The sequence below is a fragment of the Pelodiscus sinensis genome, chromosome 1 (assembly GCF_049634645.1).
Source record: "Pelodiscus sinensis isolate JC-2024 chromosome 1, ASM4963464v1, whole genome shotgun sequence".
NCBI classification, from domain to species: domain Eukaryota; kingdom Metazoa; phylum Chordata; order Testudines; family Trionychidae; genus Pelodiscus; species Pelodiscus sinensis.
In genome coordinates, this window is record NC_134711.1 from 169443683 (window position 1) to 169462558 (window position 18876).

Genomic DNA, 18876 nt, shown 5'->3' on the forward strand with positions numbered 1-18876 from the left:
GGGGAGAAGGGGAACTTTTAAAAAAATCCAATACTATACCATTATATTGATGGAGGAGTTAAGCTATATGAACAAGCTATGAACGTAATTTGCTGTTGTACATGAAAACCATTCTGCATGTATTGGAACTATGTACACTTCCCTGACATTGCCATTCTTAACCATAACCTAAACTATTTTCTCACTCTGCCGAGAGCACTATGCCATATGAAAGGTACTCAGTTCCTTTGTCAGGGGGCAAAGGGGCTGATCCAAAGGCTACTCATGTTCATGAAACCCATTCCATTGCATTCAGTGAGAGGTGCATCAGGCCCTAAATCCTATTTGAGATAACACAATAACTTCTCAGTCTATTAACCAGAATTGCGGGGGGGGGGGGGGGGGGAGACCAGAATACCAGATAAAATAGACCCCATAATGCAGGCATGACTATCCACCCCCTCCATGAGATATTGGGAAATATACATACATACCTTTCCTCCGCAGCACAGAAACAACAGGTTAGAAGTGAACGTATATGATGTGGTGAAGGAAAACACAATGGGAAACAGCCAGGGATTGTTTTATTGAACTTCTCACTGGTTGGTAGCAGTTAGGTCAGAAGTATGGAGGTAATGGTGAAAGAGGGGGAAAAACAGGGCAAGAAAAGAAAAATAAACTATAAGAGTCCCACCAAGGGTGTAAAGGTAGGAAGAGAGATACAAAGGGAGGGACAAGAAGAGAGAATAAGAATGTTGGGGACTTAGAAAAATTAAAGTATACAGGGAAATAGATTGTGGCATGAAGGGGACAGATGAGGAGAAAGGAAAAATAAAAGAGAAAGAGAGAGGATGAGTGTAATGCAAGGAAGTTTATCCAAGGAAAGATATGCAAACTAGGTGGTGAAAGAAAGGGTACGTCTAGACTACATGCCTCTGTCGCCAGAGGCATGTAGATTAGGCTACCAGACATAGGAAAATGAAGCGGCGATTTAAATAATCGCCGCTACATGCCTCTGTCGCCAGAGGCATGTAGATTAGGCTACCAGGCATAGGAAAATGAAGCGGCGATTTAAATAATCGCCGCTTCATTTAAATTTACATGGCTGCCATGCTGAGCCGACAAACAGCTGATCAGCTGTTTGTCGGCTCAGCGCGGCAGCCATGTAAATTTAAATGAAGCGGCGATTATTTAAATCGCCGCTTCATTTTCCTATGTCTGGTAGCCTAATCTACATGCCTCTGTCGCCAGAGGCATGTAGTCTAGACGTACCAGAAAGAAAGAAAGAAAGAAAGAAAGAAAGAAAGAAAGATTCTTTCTTTCTTTCTAACTAACTAACTAACTAACTACCCACCCTCCCCAATGGGGAAAACTAATTCCAAAGGAATAGAGCTTTAAAGTGTCATTTGGGCTCCCTTCTGATCCAGTCAAAATATTAACAGGCATGATAAAGAAGTGATCAGAAGATGCTGTAGCTACCATAGTGTAATTTTGTAAGGAAAACTTTTTATATTGTCAGGAGCTGTAGAGGAACTGTCTGACTGATGCACAGTAATTACAGTGAAACCTGCACTAAGGACCACCTGCAGCAAGCAATCTCCTGTTTTAACTGACCACTTAAAAACATCACCAAGCTTCCAAACACAATTTTGTGTGACCTTTAGTTACAGAACAACCATTTCCAAGCAGCCAATTTTTGTTGGTCTCTTGGGTGGTCTCTGGCTTCCCTACAATTTCAAAGACTAAGCATTACCTCAGTTTTAGCTAGCAGACATTCATCACTCAGTTATTTAAAATAAAGCATATTACTTGGGTATGCCATTGCACACAAACAGTTTTGTTGTATCACCAGATAAAATAGTTTAAATGGGACAAATCTGAATGTTTTAAGTAGACATTTTTATTTTTGAATTTGCCTGTATATCACAAATCATCTGTCAGAACCAGGGACCAAAACATGCTGAACGCTGCACAAGAGACCAATTCTATTAGATAACCTCTTGTCTGAAGTATTCCCAAATATATTGAACCTGATTCTTATTTACACAATGGCCTCTGTACACTGCCATGTGATATAAAGTGACGTTAGTGCAAATGACAGTCCAGTCAACTGAGTGCAGATTTATTGCTCCTGTATTAGCCACCTTCTACCATTAAAAAGGTTGATTTTTATTTTCCCTGTAGATGACTGCTTAAAACAGCACCAGTCCTACAGCAAAGTAGCTCCCTGCTGAGTCAGTGAGAATGGAGGAAGTGCTTGGATTATTCTGGCCTTTGAGCCAAGCATAATCATCAGAAATGTAGATAGTGCCAGTTGGCTGCCCTTTAAAATTCACTTTGTCCAGGAGGAATCAGACAGGAAGCAAGGGTTATTTTGTGCTATCTGGGAGAATTCCACTGCTCAGGAAGGTTGACCTGCTGCTTTGTTTAATCTCTATATTCATCAGATGAACAATTAAAGTATACGCCCTGATTCTGTAATCACATCCACCTGGTCAAACCCCTGCTCTGCTTGGAGCCTGCTTGGACATCTGGATTATTCATGTCACGGAATAGTGGGCCATCCATCTTATTGTTAAGCCAGTTATATCCCTTCATTGATGTCAATTCTGTTCTACTAGCCTATAACTATATTAATACATTTGCAAATCAGACCTATAATTTGCTGTGACTATGAGGAGTTTTTATCTGGTTCAGTAGCATTGTTTACTTTTACTATAGGAAACGCAAATGGATGGTTCTTAATATTTTGCATAATACCACAGGGAATGTTACAGTTTGTATTTATCAAAGAGTCCAATAGCCATTCACTAATGTGTGTTTCTACTGCTATACTAGGTGGACCAGCAATCCCAGTATATTCAGGGATATAAAATTCTGTACAGACCAACAACTGCATCCCACAGCGAATCTGAATGGTTAATTTTTGAAGTAAGAACACCCACCAAAAATAGCGTTGTCATTCCAGAGCTGAAGAAAGGTGTAAACTATGAAATCAAAGCCCGACCTTTTTTTAATGAGTTTCAAGGAGCAGACAGTGAAGTAAAATTTGCAAAAACCCTAGAAGAAGGCAAGTAGTAGCAAGACTAGCTTTACCTTTCTTTTTGAAGTAGTATTGTGGCCTGTTTCTCTTGGATAAATTCATTATTTGATTTTGTTTGAAATGTATACCGTATGAAAACACAGCAGTCAATAATGGAGACTGCCCATTATGTGGATTTTTTGGTGGTACAGATGTAAATATTCAAAAGTTTGCGTGTGAGAGAGGCATGTGCAGAAATCCCCTCCAGCACTTAAAAGGGAAATGTGCTTTTTATCTCCAGTGCAATGTGTTCTCCTCCCGGCTGAGTTCATGGTCTGGTCACAAGTGACTTGTGTCAGATTCAAACACGTACTTATCACTATCTAAAGTAAATAGCAGATACCATAGAAATCATCAAAGTATTGTAGCTGAAGGAATGGAAACAACATTTTTAGAGGGCTTGAATAGCTGGATCCATCACTGGTACAGAATGAAAATATGTTAGAGAAAGAACAACAAATCAGTGGACTAAAGCATGCATTCTCCTCTGTGCATGTGCTAGAAAGAGGAAAGGGTTCACAAAGCCATTTTCCTTACTAGAGCATTTTTACCTCCAGGACAAAAATAATCAGAATGGCAATGGGTAATGCCTCAGAGTAGACATATCAGGACATTGATGGGGCCTAGACCTGCACCATACACATTGGCTGCACTAGTTCTTTAGATGACCCTCCCAGCATTCCCTCTAAGCTTCTAAAACAGTATCAAATGAAAACCTGAGCCCAGAACATCTTAGGATGTCTTTAATGGGCCAAAAAAAAACCCTTATCATTGATGTGACCTAACAAATAATTGGAGTTTATGTAGTACATAGCTTATTTTACTTTATAAAAAAGGAGAAACTGAAGCTCAGGGAAATCAAATAACATTTTTTTAAAACATCCACTATTTCTGGTGCCTACATTTAGAGTGTCCAACTTGACACACCAAGGGCCTGATTTTTCAATGATGAGCACTAAAAGCTCTATATGACGTTAATTCGGGCACTGAGAAGTTCCAGAAGTAAGAACCTACATTGTCTAGTTTATGCTAAGGATGTTAAAATGTGGTTATCAGGCTTGATGTATAGTCGATACAATTTGTATTGACTGTATGATTAGTCGATAGGACTGCTGTGCAGAGTTACAGCAGGAGTAGCTTCATGAGCTGGCTCGAGCTGGGTTGTGCCAGCTCCAGGAACCACCTACGTTGCAACTCTGCATTTCAAATGTAGTCAGAGCTGCCAGGCTCTCACTGTATTTAAAATTCAGAGGTGCAGCAATCAGAATGAGCCTGGACTGCTCGCCGCTCTTGTACGTTTCAAAGGCTGAAGCACCACCGTGGGAACTGGTGCGAGCAGGGACTGCTTCAGTCCCCACTCGTGCCATTTTCCTGCTGCATACCTGCCCGCCCCCCCAGCAGAGACAAGAGCACCAGCTCCTGCTGCCCCCTGCCTTTCTGCCTCTCTCTGATAGAGGCGGCAACGGAGGAGGGGGAAGCAACTAATAGAGTCATTACTCGACTATTCAGTTAGCATATGCTTATTGTGATTACTAATAAGTTTAGACATCAGAAATTTGTAGAATCTTGTAAACATTTTGATCTAAGTTTTGGCTTAAGTTTACCAAGGCTATGTCTACATTGCATCCCTCTTGTGCAAAAGCCTATGCAAATGAAGCATGGATTAGCATATTGCCATGCTTCATTTAATAATTAATGAAAAAATGGGGAAGAGAACGGCTCTTGCACAAGACAGGATTTTTGCGCAAAACAGAGCTGTTTAGATGGCTCCTTTTCGTGCAAAAGCCTTCTGAGCAAAAACGGCCCCTAATTAATGATGCATGTGAAGGATGGCAATATGCTAATCCATGCTTTATTTCTATAGGCTTTTGCAAAAGAGGGATGCAATGTAGACATAGCCCAATTGAGTTTATGGCAGATCTATCCGGGGAAATGAAGATCACATCACTAGGCCACATTCTCTCCTGTCAATTTACCTTGACAGAAACATCCTTAATGGTAAAACAAGAAATTATTATTACATTTGTGCAGTTCAGAATGGGCCATTTTATATATCAGTAACCAGCTACAGCTTTTTAAAAAGCTTTTGGCAACATTTGTCAAACACAACAACAAATTAACCATCTGCTTCTTCCCACAAACAGCTCCTAGTGCTCCACCTCAAAGTGTTTCAGTAATGAAGAATGATGGGAATGGGACTGCAATTGTGGTTACCTGGCAGCCGCCCCCTGAGGATACCCAGAATGGAATGGTCCAAGAATATAAGGTAACATACAGATTTCTTGTTCTCTGCAAAGTATTGGCATGCTGTTGATTAGCAAGTTGTTTGTGGATACTTGGCTCCATCTACTGGTAAAAATCGAAGCATGTGGGATCAAAAAATATTTCTCTTTATATTTTGTATAGTACCATGTATTTAGGTATTCTATCTAATCTGGGGCATCTTTACATGTGCAAAAGCAATTAAAACCATGTACTAATTCGAATGGGAAGATAGTAGAGGAGGAAACTAAAGAAAAAGTTAAAATTCATCATTAAATAAGCAACTTCTTGTCTTTGTTATGTGAAATATGTACACAAACAAAGAGAAATGTGCCTGTTTAAGTACCATTTTGTGATCAACAGAGCACGTTTAAGGAAATAAATTAGTTTAATAATTTCAGTGTCTTGGACATAACTTATTATATACTATTTTTAATAAATTGTACTATTTTATTAGCATGAGACTTAAAAAGATAGAAAGCCATTCAATATTAAGTGTTAGTGTAAATTTAAATATATCTATATCAATATTCTTTGTTTTTTTCACAAATCCATCTTTGCTTTCTACATTTTGTTATATATATTTTGACATAGAGTTCAGAATATAGTTTTTATCATTTAAGGCCTCTATAGTAAAATAGTGTTCGTATCTTAGAGCAATATAAATTGAGACTAAATTACAGAAAAGAAGAAATGAAGTTAAAATTGCCTAAGCACGGCTGAGACATTGTAAATATCTAGCATGAATTTCAAGGCTGTTAGCCAATAGTGGCAGGTAGGTTTGCTCTAGTCTGCAGCAAATTGGCGTTGTTGAAAGAGATTTTTAAATCAGAATGCCTTAGCCTTAAAAAAAAAAAAAAAAAGATAAAATGCCATAGTGAAGGCATTTATTCTTAAGCATCAAAACTCATTCCACTCATTTCTTTTTCCCTGTAGGAAAGAAAAAAGAGTGGAGATCACTTAGCTTCATGGTCAATTTAAAATAATAAAATGCCTTTCAGAACTTGATTGACTGATACAAAATCATTTTATGGCTTAGTTTCAGATGTAATTGAAAAAATATTCACAAAGGAAGTTTTATTTAAAGGCAGTTAGACCTTGAACTAAAGAGATGGAATTATTCACCCACCAGAACTGCATTAAAAGAAGGTTAGGGTTGTAAGGACAAAACAGTAAAAGAGAAGAAATTCACATTTCAGAATGGAATATGCTATACAGTATAACTGCTAGCATCTGGGGACAATAGTTTGCACTGAGCTGTAAGTGGGCAACTCTTAGTACCTATTCAGCAGAGGATGGTGCATTGGTATATTTCATAACAGTGAGTAGTCTTGTGTTTGTTTAGTATTGCCATTTTTTTAATGTAGATTGATGGATAAATTTTCCTATAGGTAGAAAACAGGCTTAATGATTATTATATTTTCTGTTTAAAAAACAAAAGTCCTTATGCAGTGTTAGGAACAAATAGCCCAGAAAGAATCCTGAAATTCAATTCCCTTCTCTTGTATACAGAAAGGAATTAATAGTTATTTTAGCATTTTTCTCAACAAGCTTTTAATTTTTTTTTGAAATAATGATAATCTCAGCTGTCTGAGACGTTACATATTAAGTTTTAGAATGAAACAAATTTGAATGTATTTATGTATTGCAATAGAAGGAATGACACAGCTACAGCCTACAGACAACAAATATTTCTAGGATCCAGGTCCCTCTTTATCCGGAACATTAGTTCCACCCCTTTATGTGTTGCCAAGTAATATTCTCCCAATATATCTAGTGGCCACTGATGGGCCCATACAGCGGAGATATCACTTGATCCCATAACATGAGTAACATGAGTACTGCTTGACCACCAAATCCAAGATGAGAGCCCTCAGACAATTTGGATGCATGCTTCTGAGCACTAAAGACAATATTGTGCCTGCAGATCCACACCCTCATGTTCATGGCAGATCCCACTCCGTGAATAAGAGGGGAGGTTCCCAGCACACACTTTTAAACCCCCTCATTCCTGGGTGATGAATCAGACACCATGGTGGCCTCCTTTCCAGCAGTTTTACCTCTCCACCTCCTCCCAAACCATTGCTCTAAGATACAAACCATCCTTTGAACAACCCCCAGCTTATGCAAGGTGGTGATTCTATCACATCTCTGGCATAAAATTACAGGGCTGCTTATAGGGCTTTTCATTTTCTTCTTCTATGGTGCAGCTATTTAGGAGTGGTTTCCCTTTTTGGTTCCTTAAAAGGCATCTTTTATCTGTTCAAACTTCCCTATATATGAAATATAATGGATCATTATAATATGAAGATTGTGAGAAATTAAGCAGAAATCAAATTTATACCATAACTATTCATTGCCTAGAATAGTTTTGGTTCATTAGTGTTACTTCCTTCCTGCTAATTAAGATATAGATTGTGTGTGTGTGTGTGTGTGTGTGTGTGTTGTGGCACAAGGGGCTGCAACTACTCTTGTGAAGGGCGCATAACTGTTCCCTTTCTAAATTCCTATATTCACTTACCAATAGCTTTCTAAAACATGCACCAGGGCCATTTTAATAAGATCATTCTCTAGCTTTTCTGTACATTTTATTGATCATTGTCTAGTATTTAATCAATGATATCATTTATTTAGTACTCCTTTGTAAAAAAATGAGTGCCTGTCTTATGCTCTGAGCATTCCTGGACACATTTCACAATTCCATTTATTAAAATGAATTACTCCATTGACCCCCTATCTTCCCACAGTAATCATACGTAGTAATCCAGCAGCTGAATGTATCTTCCGATTCTTTGCTATTCCTCACAAGAATGCTGTGAATCTTACATCTAAGGTGAAGAAATGCCTTGCATCATGCCCACATGGCCAATGTATGAGAAATGTTGCTGTGTTCCAAATCTGAGGAGTGCCCTCCTTTTAGAAAGTTAATCCCTTCTCCCTTATGAATGGGATTCCAGTTCAGGCAGCTCTGCTGATCTCAAATGCACAAGAATAACACCATCTTTCAGATAATGAGATTTTAGGCTACTTAAGCTTTATGAAGACCAGAATCTAAATTGTATTTAATTGGTAGCCAGTGTGAATCAAAAAGTACTGATGTCATGTGTCCCTAGAAGGACTTAACCTCATAAGAAACAAGTTGCTGAATTCTGCACTATTTTTTATTTCCGGGTAGATTGAAAGGGTAGCTGCATGCCGGGCTCATTACAATAGCTTGCTTTGGAGGTGACAAAGATAGCTGCAAGTTCAGATTGTAAAAATAATGATCGTAATCTCCTTGATTGAAAAACTAGGTATTCTAATGGTAGGCGCTACCTCCTGTTTGCAACTGTCAGTCCATCAAGCTTCCTCAGTTGCCCACAAATTGTGGACAAGCCTCTTGAGTCAGAGGAGACAAAATTATCTCCCCATCTTATCTGGTTGCTTTGCCCTAACGATCCAATATTACCCAAATCTTCTCCAGACTGAATCTGAGCCCCATGGCTTCCACCCTACCACATTCTCATTAAACTATTGTGACCCAACTCTTAGTTAAAGATGGCTTGTCACTGCACCAGCCCCTACACCAGGGCTGAGCAAGATGAGGTCCAGGGACCAGATCCAGCCCACCTGACACTTTGATCCAGCATGCAGACTGCATCTGACCTATTCGTGTTTATATCCTGCTGCCCGTGCCACCAAATTTCCCGGTGGCGACTCAGGCAGCAAGATCCTATGTAAATGGCTCATAGCGAACAGTCACAGTGCTGCCCCAGCAGGGGCCGGTGCCATAAGCTCTTTAAATAGCTGTAGCAACCCCAGACAGCTGCCAGCCAACGCATTAGTGGGGCGGAGAGCCGCAAGCTCTTTGCTGTGTTTTTTTTTTTAATTCAAAGCCTCCAGGCCCAGACAACTCTGGGGCTAGTCCCTAGCCCCACCCCTTCCACTGCAGGCCCCTCCCCTTCCAGGGGTGGAACTGGTCTGTGATCAAAATTCATTAAGTGGCTCCCCTGCCGTACATTCAATCCCTGTTTGGTTTACTATAACTTTTGTTGTTTCCAGCACGAATACCTGTCCCCAGAGGAAAGTATGAATTAATGAGAATACAAATTTCCCCAGACGTGTCTTTGAACAAAACCAAAAGGGAGTTACAAATACTATCACATTGAATTTCCTTGTTTTAGTCAGACTGAATGATTGATGGTGCTTTTTCTTTTTCATTATTTGTAGGTTGCAGCCAAATGCTTATTGTCTTTATTAGTGCTTATGTCCTGGATTGATATGTCAGGGGGCTAGAAGGGGCCTATCAAGTTATCTTACACTGTACACACTTTGGGGGCAGGAGCCATCTTTTTCTTATGTGTTTATATAGCACCTAGTGCAATAGGATCCTAGCCTGCAACTATAGCTGATAGGTGCTACAGAAATACAAATAACAGCAATAATCTACTTCAGTCCCCTTTATCAAGCAGGAAGGACTGTATCCTGTCATGCAACCACCTTTTAACTTTAACTTTTGACACCCATATGTGCTGTGTGCTTTACCTACAGGTTTGGTGCCTTGGCAATGAAAGCAGATACCACATAAACAGGACAGTGGATGGTTCCACCTTTTCTGTAGTTATCCCCTCCTTAGTTCCTGGTGTTCGATACAGTGTGGAAGTAGCAGCAAGTACTGGGGCAGGCCCTGGAGTGAAAAGTGAGCCACAGTTTATTCAATTAGGTAAGCTTCTGGTAAATCTGACTATAAATTTGGTGCTTTGTTTATTTTGCCTTTTATCGATCCAGAAATATTTACACGTCAGGCACATCGCAGAGTGTTGTTCGAGTTTTAAAATAATGAGATTGGTATTTGTGGTTTTGGATATGTACTGGAACTGGATTCTAAAGACGCTGCTGTAACAACCTTTTTCAAATATTTGCTATATAATGGTTGATGTATCAGAGGCAGCTGTGTGAGGAAGCAGGCAGCTGGTCTGTGCGGGGAGCTGTTTTTTAAACTGGCTCCCCTCGTGGACTAGCTCCTGCTTGTCTTCTCATGCTGCTGCCTCTGATACAGAGGCAGCAGCACGGTGGGTATAGAGGGATCCCCGGGAGTGGCCCCGCCCTTGGGGACTATAGACCTGTCAAGTAACCAATATGAATTCTTGTGGTTACTCCAGTGTTCTATTACACAATATCTAACATCCCTAGTAAACACATTGCCTTTGGGGATGCTGAAGAAGTATTGACCAGAGAATCCCTTGGTACGTATGACCTTTAAGAGCACACAACAGTTGCGCATGTCTTAACAAGTTGTGCTGGCTGGTGTTGAAGAAAGTGTCACAAAATCTCCTTCTCGTTTGCCTCCTTTGGGGAAGGTTAGCACTCTTTTGAGTACTGTCCTCAAGCAAACTTTGTATTCCCTAAAGCAAAGATTTTTCTATTACCTGAGGACATACAGCTCCCTGTCTTCTTTTTGTACCCATGCAGGATCAGGTATAATCTGTGCTGAAATTTGCAGCCCCACTTCTGCAGCTATACACCAAGTCAAAAGATTGGAGCAATGTAAAGGGCTTTAACAGCCTTGTAACTATATTTGGAAGGATGCCCATAGCACAGACGCAGTGTAAGACAGCTAGTGGGCTCTCTTCTGAGAACCCCTTTTTAAACTCTGGGAGCAGAAAGAACATGTGGGGACCACACTATGTAGATTCTGAGCAGTGCTGTGTTGCTTAGGGCATCCCGGAGGGGCTTCCATAACTCAAACAGGCCCCTAAGACTACCTAAATTACATCAAGGAGATTCCTGAGCCAGAGCATCTCATAGTTGTGTGAGTGGTAAAGTGGCTTAAAACAGCCTTGCCTTGCTCTGAGTTGTGTGCTTGTGCCTCTTAGAGGCTCACCATAGAATCTCATTCATGATTCTAGGATGTGCTTCCAGAGAAGGAGTGAAGCAGTGTGGGATAGATAGCACCATTGCTTTCCACTAGCTGTTCTGAGATTATAAAACTTAACTTGCTGATGCCATCGAGCGCCTTTCATCACTAACACATTCATTTAGCGGAAGAGAACATTTTCCCCCTTTTGGGGAAAGGGGACTACATGAGGCAGTGGGAGAGGATGCAGTTCATATAATGTTTGGGGCAATTGCAAGTTCTTGCATTTATATGCAAGATGAACTGCATTGACAAATCTCTATTTCCTTCTTAGAGCCAAGCAATTTAAATCCTTTGCTTTGTCGATTTCTGAATTAGTATGCTGCTGCCTTTATTAAACTGATTACACATTCCCTGTGTGTATATCAGATACAATGTATTATTTGTGTATTCATTTACATTTTTGGATTGTCTCTCACATTTAAATCATATTTAGATCTTAACCTATATAATTCTTGATTAAAAATTTAGGGATAGATTGTGATTAGCCCTAAAGCTTCCCCCTTCAGATTTAACTAAGCCTACCCATACCACACCTCCTCCCCTTCCTGCACAGTTGCATTAGAACTACGCAGATCTTGCAGTGTTCTGAATGCTATCTCATGCCAAGAAATTAGTATGTGGACCTTTGGCAAGGCAAGTGAGTAACAGTAAACTGCACCCATTCCAGGCTACAGAACATTACCCCAGGGAACCATTAATCCCTCTAATTCTGAGCTCCACCATAGTTTCTGTGCAATGATGGTGTTCAATGGATGGCAGCTATGACATTTTGACACTCTATTGGTTTGCTGATTACAGCACGTTCTGTCCAATGTGCAATTTGCATGAGGCATCTCAGATGCAGTTAATATTATTCGTAAACATATTAACCTTAGTGAATGCATTTTATGAATTTATTTCTTAAGAGATTTCTATGAAATGATTACAAATGTTAAGTGCTTTATCCAACAACTGAATGTCTCAGATGTACAAAATATAAAAAAAGCTTATTGCACTTTCATTTCTCTAATCACCCACATTAAGAGATGTGATTTGTGAACTAATTAGGATGCCTTTAATGATATTATTTTGTCAGCCTCTACAAGTAACCTTCATAATATAATATAATATAATATAATATAATATAATATAATATAATATAATATAATATAATATAATATAATATAATATAATATAATATAATATAATATAGGCCTGCAGTAGCCTATCCAAGGTGGCCTGTTTTGCCGATTCAATGACCTATGGAAGTCAGTCAGGCTGTGCATGGCTGATGCGCTCCTCTCATATGCAGTATAGTTCATATTTGTAGCCTAAAAGTGTCACTTTTACATTTATGACACTGTATATAACTAGAAAGAACACAAAAGAAAATATTAATAAATTGATGATTTCTGACCAAAGAATTTTCTGATTTCAAAGGCTAGATGCAAACAATAAAATGATATTCACACAATATGCGTTTCTGTGTGTGTACATGGGCTGTGTGGAGTTATTGCAAATTCAAGCTTTCATAACATAGGAAATGTCAGATTAATGGTTGTCTGTGCAACCTTAATACGCGCTTTTCTTTGACCAACTATCTTGTACACTGAATGATGCAGAAGTCCAGTACAATAAACAATACCTAATTGTACTGTGATTCTGGCCTAACTTTTGACATGGACATCTGACTAACTCAAATCATGCCAGACCTCGGATTGCTGAACCAGAGAGCGCCAGATTAGAGAGGCTCAAGATGTAGTCCATTTTGAAAAGGAGAAAGATAGAAACCAGTTCTGTTTGTTACAGCTGTAACAACCGTGCATCTTATATCATCAGTGTTTAAACCCTAAACCTTCTACACAGCAGCACAGATTGCTGGTACTTGAAGAACAGATCTAATTACATCAACGGACAGTGGGGAAAGGCATTTTGGGACTAGGAAATATGCCAGTTCCAGAGCGTGGTATAGACAGTCTTCTCCAGCAGCTCCTAGGTATTCTTAGTGCGGTATGCTCTTGCAGCTATGGCAGAAGTGTGAGCCGGGTCTTAGAATGTTCACATTTCTTTATTATGTTCTCATACTGCCAACATTTACCTGGATGAGCCAGAGACAAGGGTAGTAATATGGTGATTTTCAATAGTTTGTCTCAGCTAAACCTAAATGGAATTTCATGGAGCAAAGAAAATGCATTTTTCTAGCCCCAGGGCTTTCTCCCTGCCTGATTTCAAAGGCTAGATGCAAACAATAAAGTGATAGAGCTTCTAAATCAAAAGGTTACAAGAATCTTTTATAATGGAAAGTGTTGGCAACATATACACAGAGGTCACTATGAGCTTATCATAGATAGATAGATAGATAGATAGATAGATAGATAGATAGATAGATAGATAGATAGATAGATAGATAATATGTACATGTGTAAACTGCTATGGCTGCACAAAGCCATTTATATATATATATAAAAATCTTGATTGGCCTAAGGGTGGGGGAACAGCAGAACAGCCAAGGACTCCCCTGGCTTGGTGGGTCGTATCCAGCCTTGGAGGCCCCTTTGCCCACTGCTGTCTTAGGGCTGCGTAAATGTTATTGATTCTATGTTGTAGTGTTCTCTGTTTGGAGGGGGGTTGTGAGGTATTAGGTGACTTTTTTCCTTATTATAAATATTTCTTTAAAAGTATGAAAGAGAAATATTTAAACATCAAAAAGGTAACGTATGAAGAACAATAGATGAACAGTGTTTTCAATTAAAATTCCCTTTTTTGTCAAATAAAACATTTTTTTCAAATGATACCACCATTGTAAAAATAGCAAATTTAGTTGTTTTGAAATTAGAGTGATATCACAGTTTTCAGCTGTTTTGAGACAAAAAATGAGAGAGATAGAGTGGCAATTTTAATTCATTAGTCACAGTACACTTTTTACAGTTAAACCCATCTGGCACTTGTGTGGAACCTCACTTTGCTATCTCCATAAAATTTGAAGCTACCCAATTTAACCTTGCACAAATAACCATGAAATCTATAAATGTAGCAGACACAAAGGGTGTATTAGTAAGAAAAGAATAGGTCTGGCTGGTGAACTTTCAGTGTCTGAGTGCTCTTAGGATCACAGAAGATAAAAGGGCTTGTTACATGAAATACAACTTCCAGTCAACAAACAGTCAAAGACAGTGTTTTCTTGTGAAAATATGAATTTACCCTGGATGCCATGTAGCATGAAAGCTGAAATTCTGTGGAAAAAAAGCCAAGTAAAAAAAAATACTAATAATTTAACCATTCCCCATTTATAAACGTATCCCTTTCCCAGAGCAATTGTTTTGCTACAATATGGTTTGTTTTCCCTATAATTGGTAGTGTCATTTTCTCTTTTTCTTATATTTATATTTATTTCGGTGGGAGGGGGGAGAACGTGTTATGATTGAGTTCATCTGACAGTGCTTAGAGCATTTATGCTGGGGGGTTTTAAGTAACCTGGCTTTCATTTCCTCGCTGATGTGAATTAACTGCATTTGATAAGGCCACCTGAACAAACAAAATATTTCTCTTTTAAAAGTACCAATCGCAGGACCAGATTCTGCTCTCTTACACTGAATAGTACCTAAATCCTTGACTCTTTGAAATTAACATGACTGCTCAAAAAGTTAGTTTATTACACCATGTGACTGATATAAGGTATCCTTCATTGTGAAGGATGGTTTCAGAATCTGGCCCTCAATTTAAGAATCAATTATACAGATCACTCAGCTCACAGATTTGCAAAGAGCACTCCTTACTGCTAAAAATCAATGTACTTGGATGATAAAAATGTACAAAGTGTCTTAATTTTGAGTAACCTCTGTGCAGTTGTAGGATAGTGTTGAGTAAGATAGTCTGAAACAGTGTTATAGAAAGTATTTACAGACACAATATGTGGAAAGAAAAATTTTCCACAATATGTGGAAAGAAACCAAAAGTTTTGGTTAAAATAGTAAATATCCTGTATATTAAAAATTACAACTCATATATTTAACAATAAATGAAAGCATTTTCAACTGTTCTTTTTTTCCATTCTGATTTCTAAATTTGAGTAGCTGATGACGGGTCCTCTGCTTTTTCAAGTAGTAGGAAAGACCTATTTGCTTATGTCTATTGCATTGTTCCTTTTCTTGACATATTTAATATCCCTTTCCAATAGTCCTTCTTGCTTTTTCATATCTATAATTTTAAGGACTAGCTTGTCCGGCTATGCTAAGTTGGTAGAATCAGTTACTTTACTCACTCACTTCTTTAACTAGTCTTGAATTTTCAGTCTTCATGGATTGAGTTCAAAATAAGACTGCGAGGAAAAAAAAGAGACTGTGTAATGTGAGACTCAAGTCGCCTGTCAGAAACTGATGAATTTAAAAAACATGTCTTCAGTATTCACCTTATATAAATCTGTTTTGAATTTGTAATGCTTCTATAATTTTCACTCCTGGGGAAGTATGTATGTGCTCATGTAACTTTTTTCTAAGCTTTTGTGGAATCGTGGGAACAGACATTTCCAACACATTCATGGTTTCTATTGGCTTTTATTTTTAAATGTAATTTGAAATAATATGATGAAGAAAAGATTAAAAAAATATAGACTAAAAACTTGAATTCAGTTTTTAGCTCCATATTAGTCACCTAGGTAAAAGAGGCCTCATTTTCAGAAGTGTTAAGCATCAGCAATCATGCTGAAGTCAAAGGAAGTTGAGGGCAGAGACCATGCTGTGTTTGTAAAGCACTTAACACAATGGGCTCGTGATCCATGTCCAAGTCTGGTGGTTGCTTCAACAGTACAAATAATAAGTAATGATAATAGCTGTTTACAGGGCCACTGGTGGGGATGGAGGGAGAGAGGGCTGGGTAAAGGGGGTAGTTGTCCCAGTGCCCGGAGATTCCAAGGGGCCCACAGATCCTGGCTGCCATCACTACTACAGTGGCAGCGGAACACTCATCCACTTTTAATTACAACTAGAACAATGCCCTGCATGGCTCTGGGGCGGAGGAGGGGGTGCTGCAGTGTGGGCCACACTAGGGGCTGAGTGCCCTTGACCCCACCCTCTCTGCCATTGGGCATCCCTTCTGGCACCAGGGAGCAGGGCCGCCCAGCTTGCCCTGGCACCCATGGTGGCTGTGAGTACCTCTGGTTGTTTAGCGCTTCTGAAAATCAGGCCAGTTTTATTTGGGTACCTAAATATGGATTTAGAAGGACAACTGTGGGTGCCCATGTTTGAAAATTTGGGCCTCAGTATTTTTAAATCACTGTCTAGAATTATTATTATTATTACTTAGTAAGAATAATAGCACATTTGTTTCTTACAACTGCACGTCCAAATTAATCAGAGATTTTTGATACCTTTTTAGATTCCCATGGAAATCCTGTGTCACCGGAAGACCAAGTCAGCTTAGCCCAGCAGATTTCAGATGTTGTAAAGCAGCCAGCTTTCATTGCTGGCATTGGTGCAGCCTGTTGGATTATTCTAATGGTTTTCAGCATCTGGTTATACCGCCACCGAAAGAAGAGAAATGGACTCACTAGTACTTATGCTGGTATAAGAAAAGGTGCCGTATTACATCTCTTGATTTGTTAATTGCTGAATTAATATATACTCACCTTTATAGCTTTTGAACTGGAAATATCTTACTCATCTCAGGCCCACTGAATAGCTGGGCTCAGTCATTGAATAATCAGGTAGGTTTTGTATCAGCTACCCCAATACAGAGCACATGAACATTTTTAAAATGTAGCATGTGACTTTTCATTAAGAACCTTAAACTAATTAACTAGGTTTGCTTTTTATTTTAAATATGAATTTAGTGCTGACAGCTGTGTCTAGGCTGATAGAACAGGGTAACAGCAGGGCAGGTTTCCTCTTGCTGCCCTGCCACTGAGCTACAAGGCTGATCTGAAAAAGGATCAACTGGATGGCAGTTCTAGCCAGTTAATTGCCCACTATGGAGAATGCTGACAAAGGCAGCTCTAGGTGTCAATTATAGAGTGCTTTTGTGAATGTGTCCTCACACATTGTAGTGGGAGAGGTAAGGTGGCAGTTTGAGGAAGCAGAATTGATGACAATATATTTTCAAGGGCACTTTTATCAGTGTTGTTGCAAGACTGCCCTATTAGCTTGCAGATTCCTAGGCAATCTTCCTACAGCCTATATTCGGAGTTATGGTATATCCGAAAATGTTAGGATTGGCTCTAGCTTCTAGCCATATTCACTTTCACATTGTTATCATTTATGTAGTATCATGGCGGGGGACGGTTGCTTTACAATTGGCCACTGTCATAGAAGATAAACAGAATCCCTGTCCTGAAGATCTTCTGGCCTAGGAGTGATTTTCATTTACTTCAGTAGACCTGGGATTCATCGGACCCTAAAGTTACAAATGGGTACTATACTGTGCAATGTATTAGAACTCAAAGCAGTGCTGTATAGCAATTACAGCCTGAAGATCATAGAGTATGTCTACACTACAAAGTTAATTTGAACTAACGGACGTTAGTTCGAATTAACTTTGATAGGCGCTACATAAGCGCTCCGCTAGTTCGAACTTAATTCGAACTAGCGGAGCACTTAGTTCGAACTAGGTAAACCTCATTCTACGAAGACTAAGCCTAGTTCGAACTTACTAGTTCGAATTAAGGGGTGTGTAGCCCCTTAATTCGAACTAGTGGGAGGCTAGCCCTCCCCAGCTTTCCCTGGTGGCCACTGTGGCCAACACCAGGGAAACTCGTATGCCCCCCTCCCGGCCCCGGACACCTTAAAGGGGCACGGGCTGGCTACAATGCCCGTGCCAGGTGCAAGCCTGCCAGCACCCAGCCAGCAGACCCTCCACCTGGCACGGCTCGAGCCAGCCACCCGATGCCACACAGCCCTCCCCCTTTTCCCAGGACCAGGCTGGCAGCTCCCGGGAGCTTGCCCGGGACCGCAAGAGGCGGGCACCCGCCTGGTCTAGTGCGGACATCATGGACCTTGTCCATGACCTCCGCACTAGGCACAGGAAAGTGGCCGTCTAGGGCAGGAGAGCTGCCAGCCTGGCCACCCAGGAGCAGATGTGCATGAAAATCAAGGTGGTCCACTGAGACCCCTCACCCTGAGCTTACAATGGCCGTACTGGGTCAGACCAAAGGTCCATCTAGCCCAGTAGCCTGTCTGCCGACAGCGGCCAACCCTAGGGACCCTGGAGGGGATGGACCGAAGACAGTGACCAAGCCATTTGTCTCGTGCCATCCCTTTCCAGCCTTCCACAAACTTTGGGAAGGGACACCACTCCTACCCCCTGGCTAATACCACTCCATGGACCCAACCTCCATGACTTGTTTTCACTTCTCTTTAAACTCTGTTCTAGTTGTAGCCTTCACAGCCTCCTGCAGCAAGGAGTTCCACAGGTTGTCTCTTTGCTTTGTGAAGAATAACTTTCTGTTACTAGTTTGAAGCCTGCTACCCATTCCTTTCCTTTGGTGTCCTCTAGTCCTTCTATTATGGGAACTAATGAAGAACTTTTCTTGATGCACCCTCTCCACCCCACTCATACTTTTATAGACCTCTATCCTATCCCCCCTCAGTCTCCTCTTTTCTAAGCTGAAAAGTCCCAGTCTGTTTAGCGCCTCTTCATATGGGACTTGTTCCAAACCCCTCATCATTGTAGTTGCCCTCCCCTC

At 40.1% G+C, this 18876-nt stretch overlaps 1 protein-coding gene across 3 annotated transcripts in view; it reads left to right on the plus strand.

Annotated features, from left to right (window-relative positions):
• The window catches only part of ROBO1 (roundabout guidance receptor 1), a 1035646-nt gene that overhangs the window by 954935 nt on the left and 61835 nt on the right, over positions 1-18876 (plus strand). For all 3 annotated transcript variants that reach the window (XM_006136943.4, XM_075909735.1, XM_075909745.1), the window contains 4 exons: positions 2818-3049; positions 5206-5327; positions 9854-10025; positions 16575-16772. In XM_006136943.4, coding sequence (XP_006137005.1) covers positions 2818-3049; positions 5206-5327; positions 9854-10025; positions 16575-16772 — 724 coding nt within the window. The remainder of the gene's footprint in view (positions 1-2817; positions 3050-5205; positions 5328-9853; positions 10026-16574; positions 16773-18876) is intronic.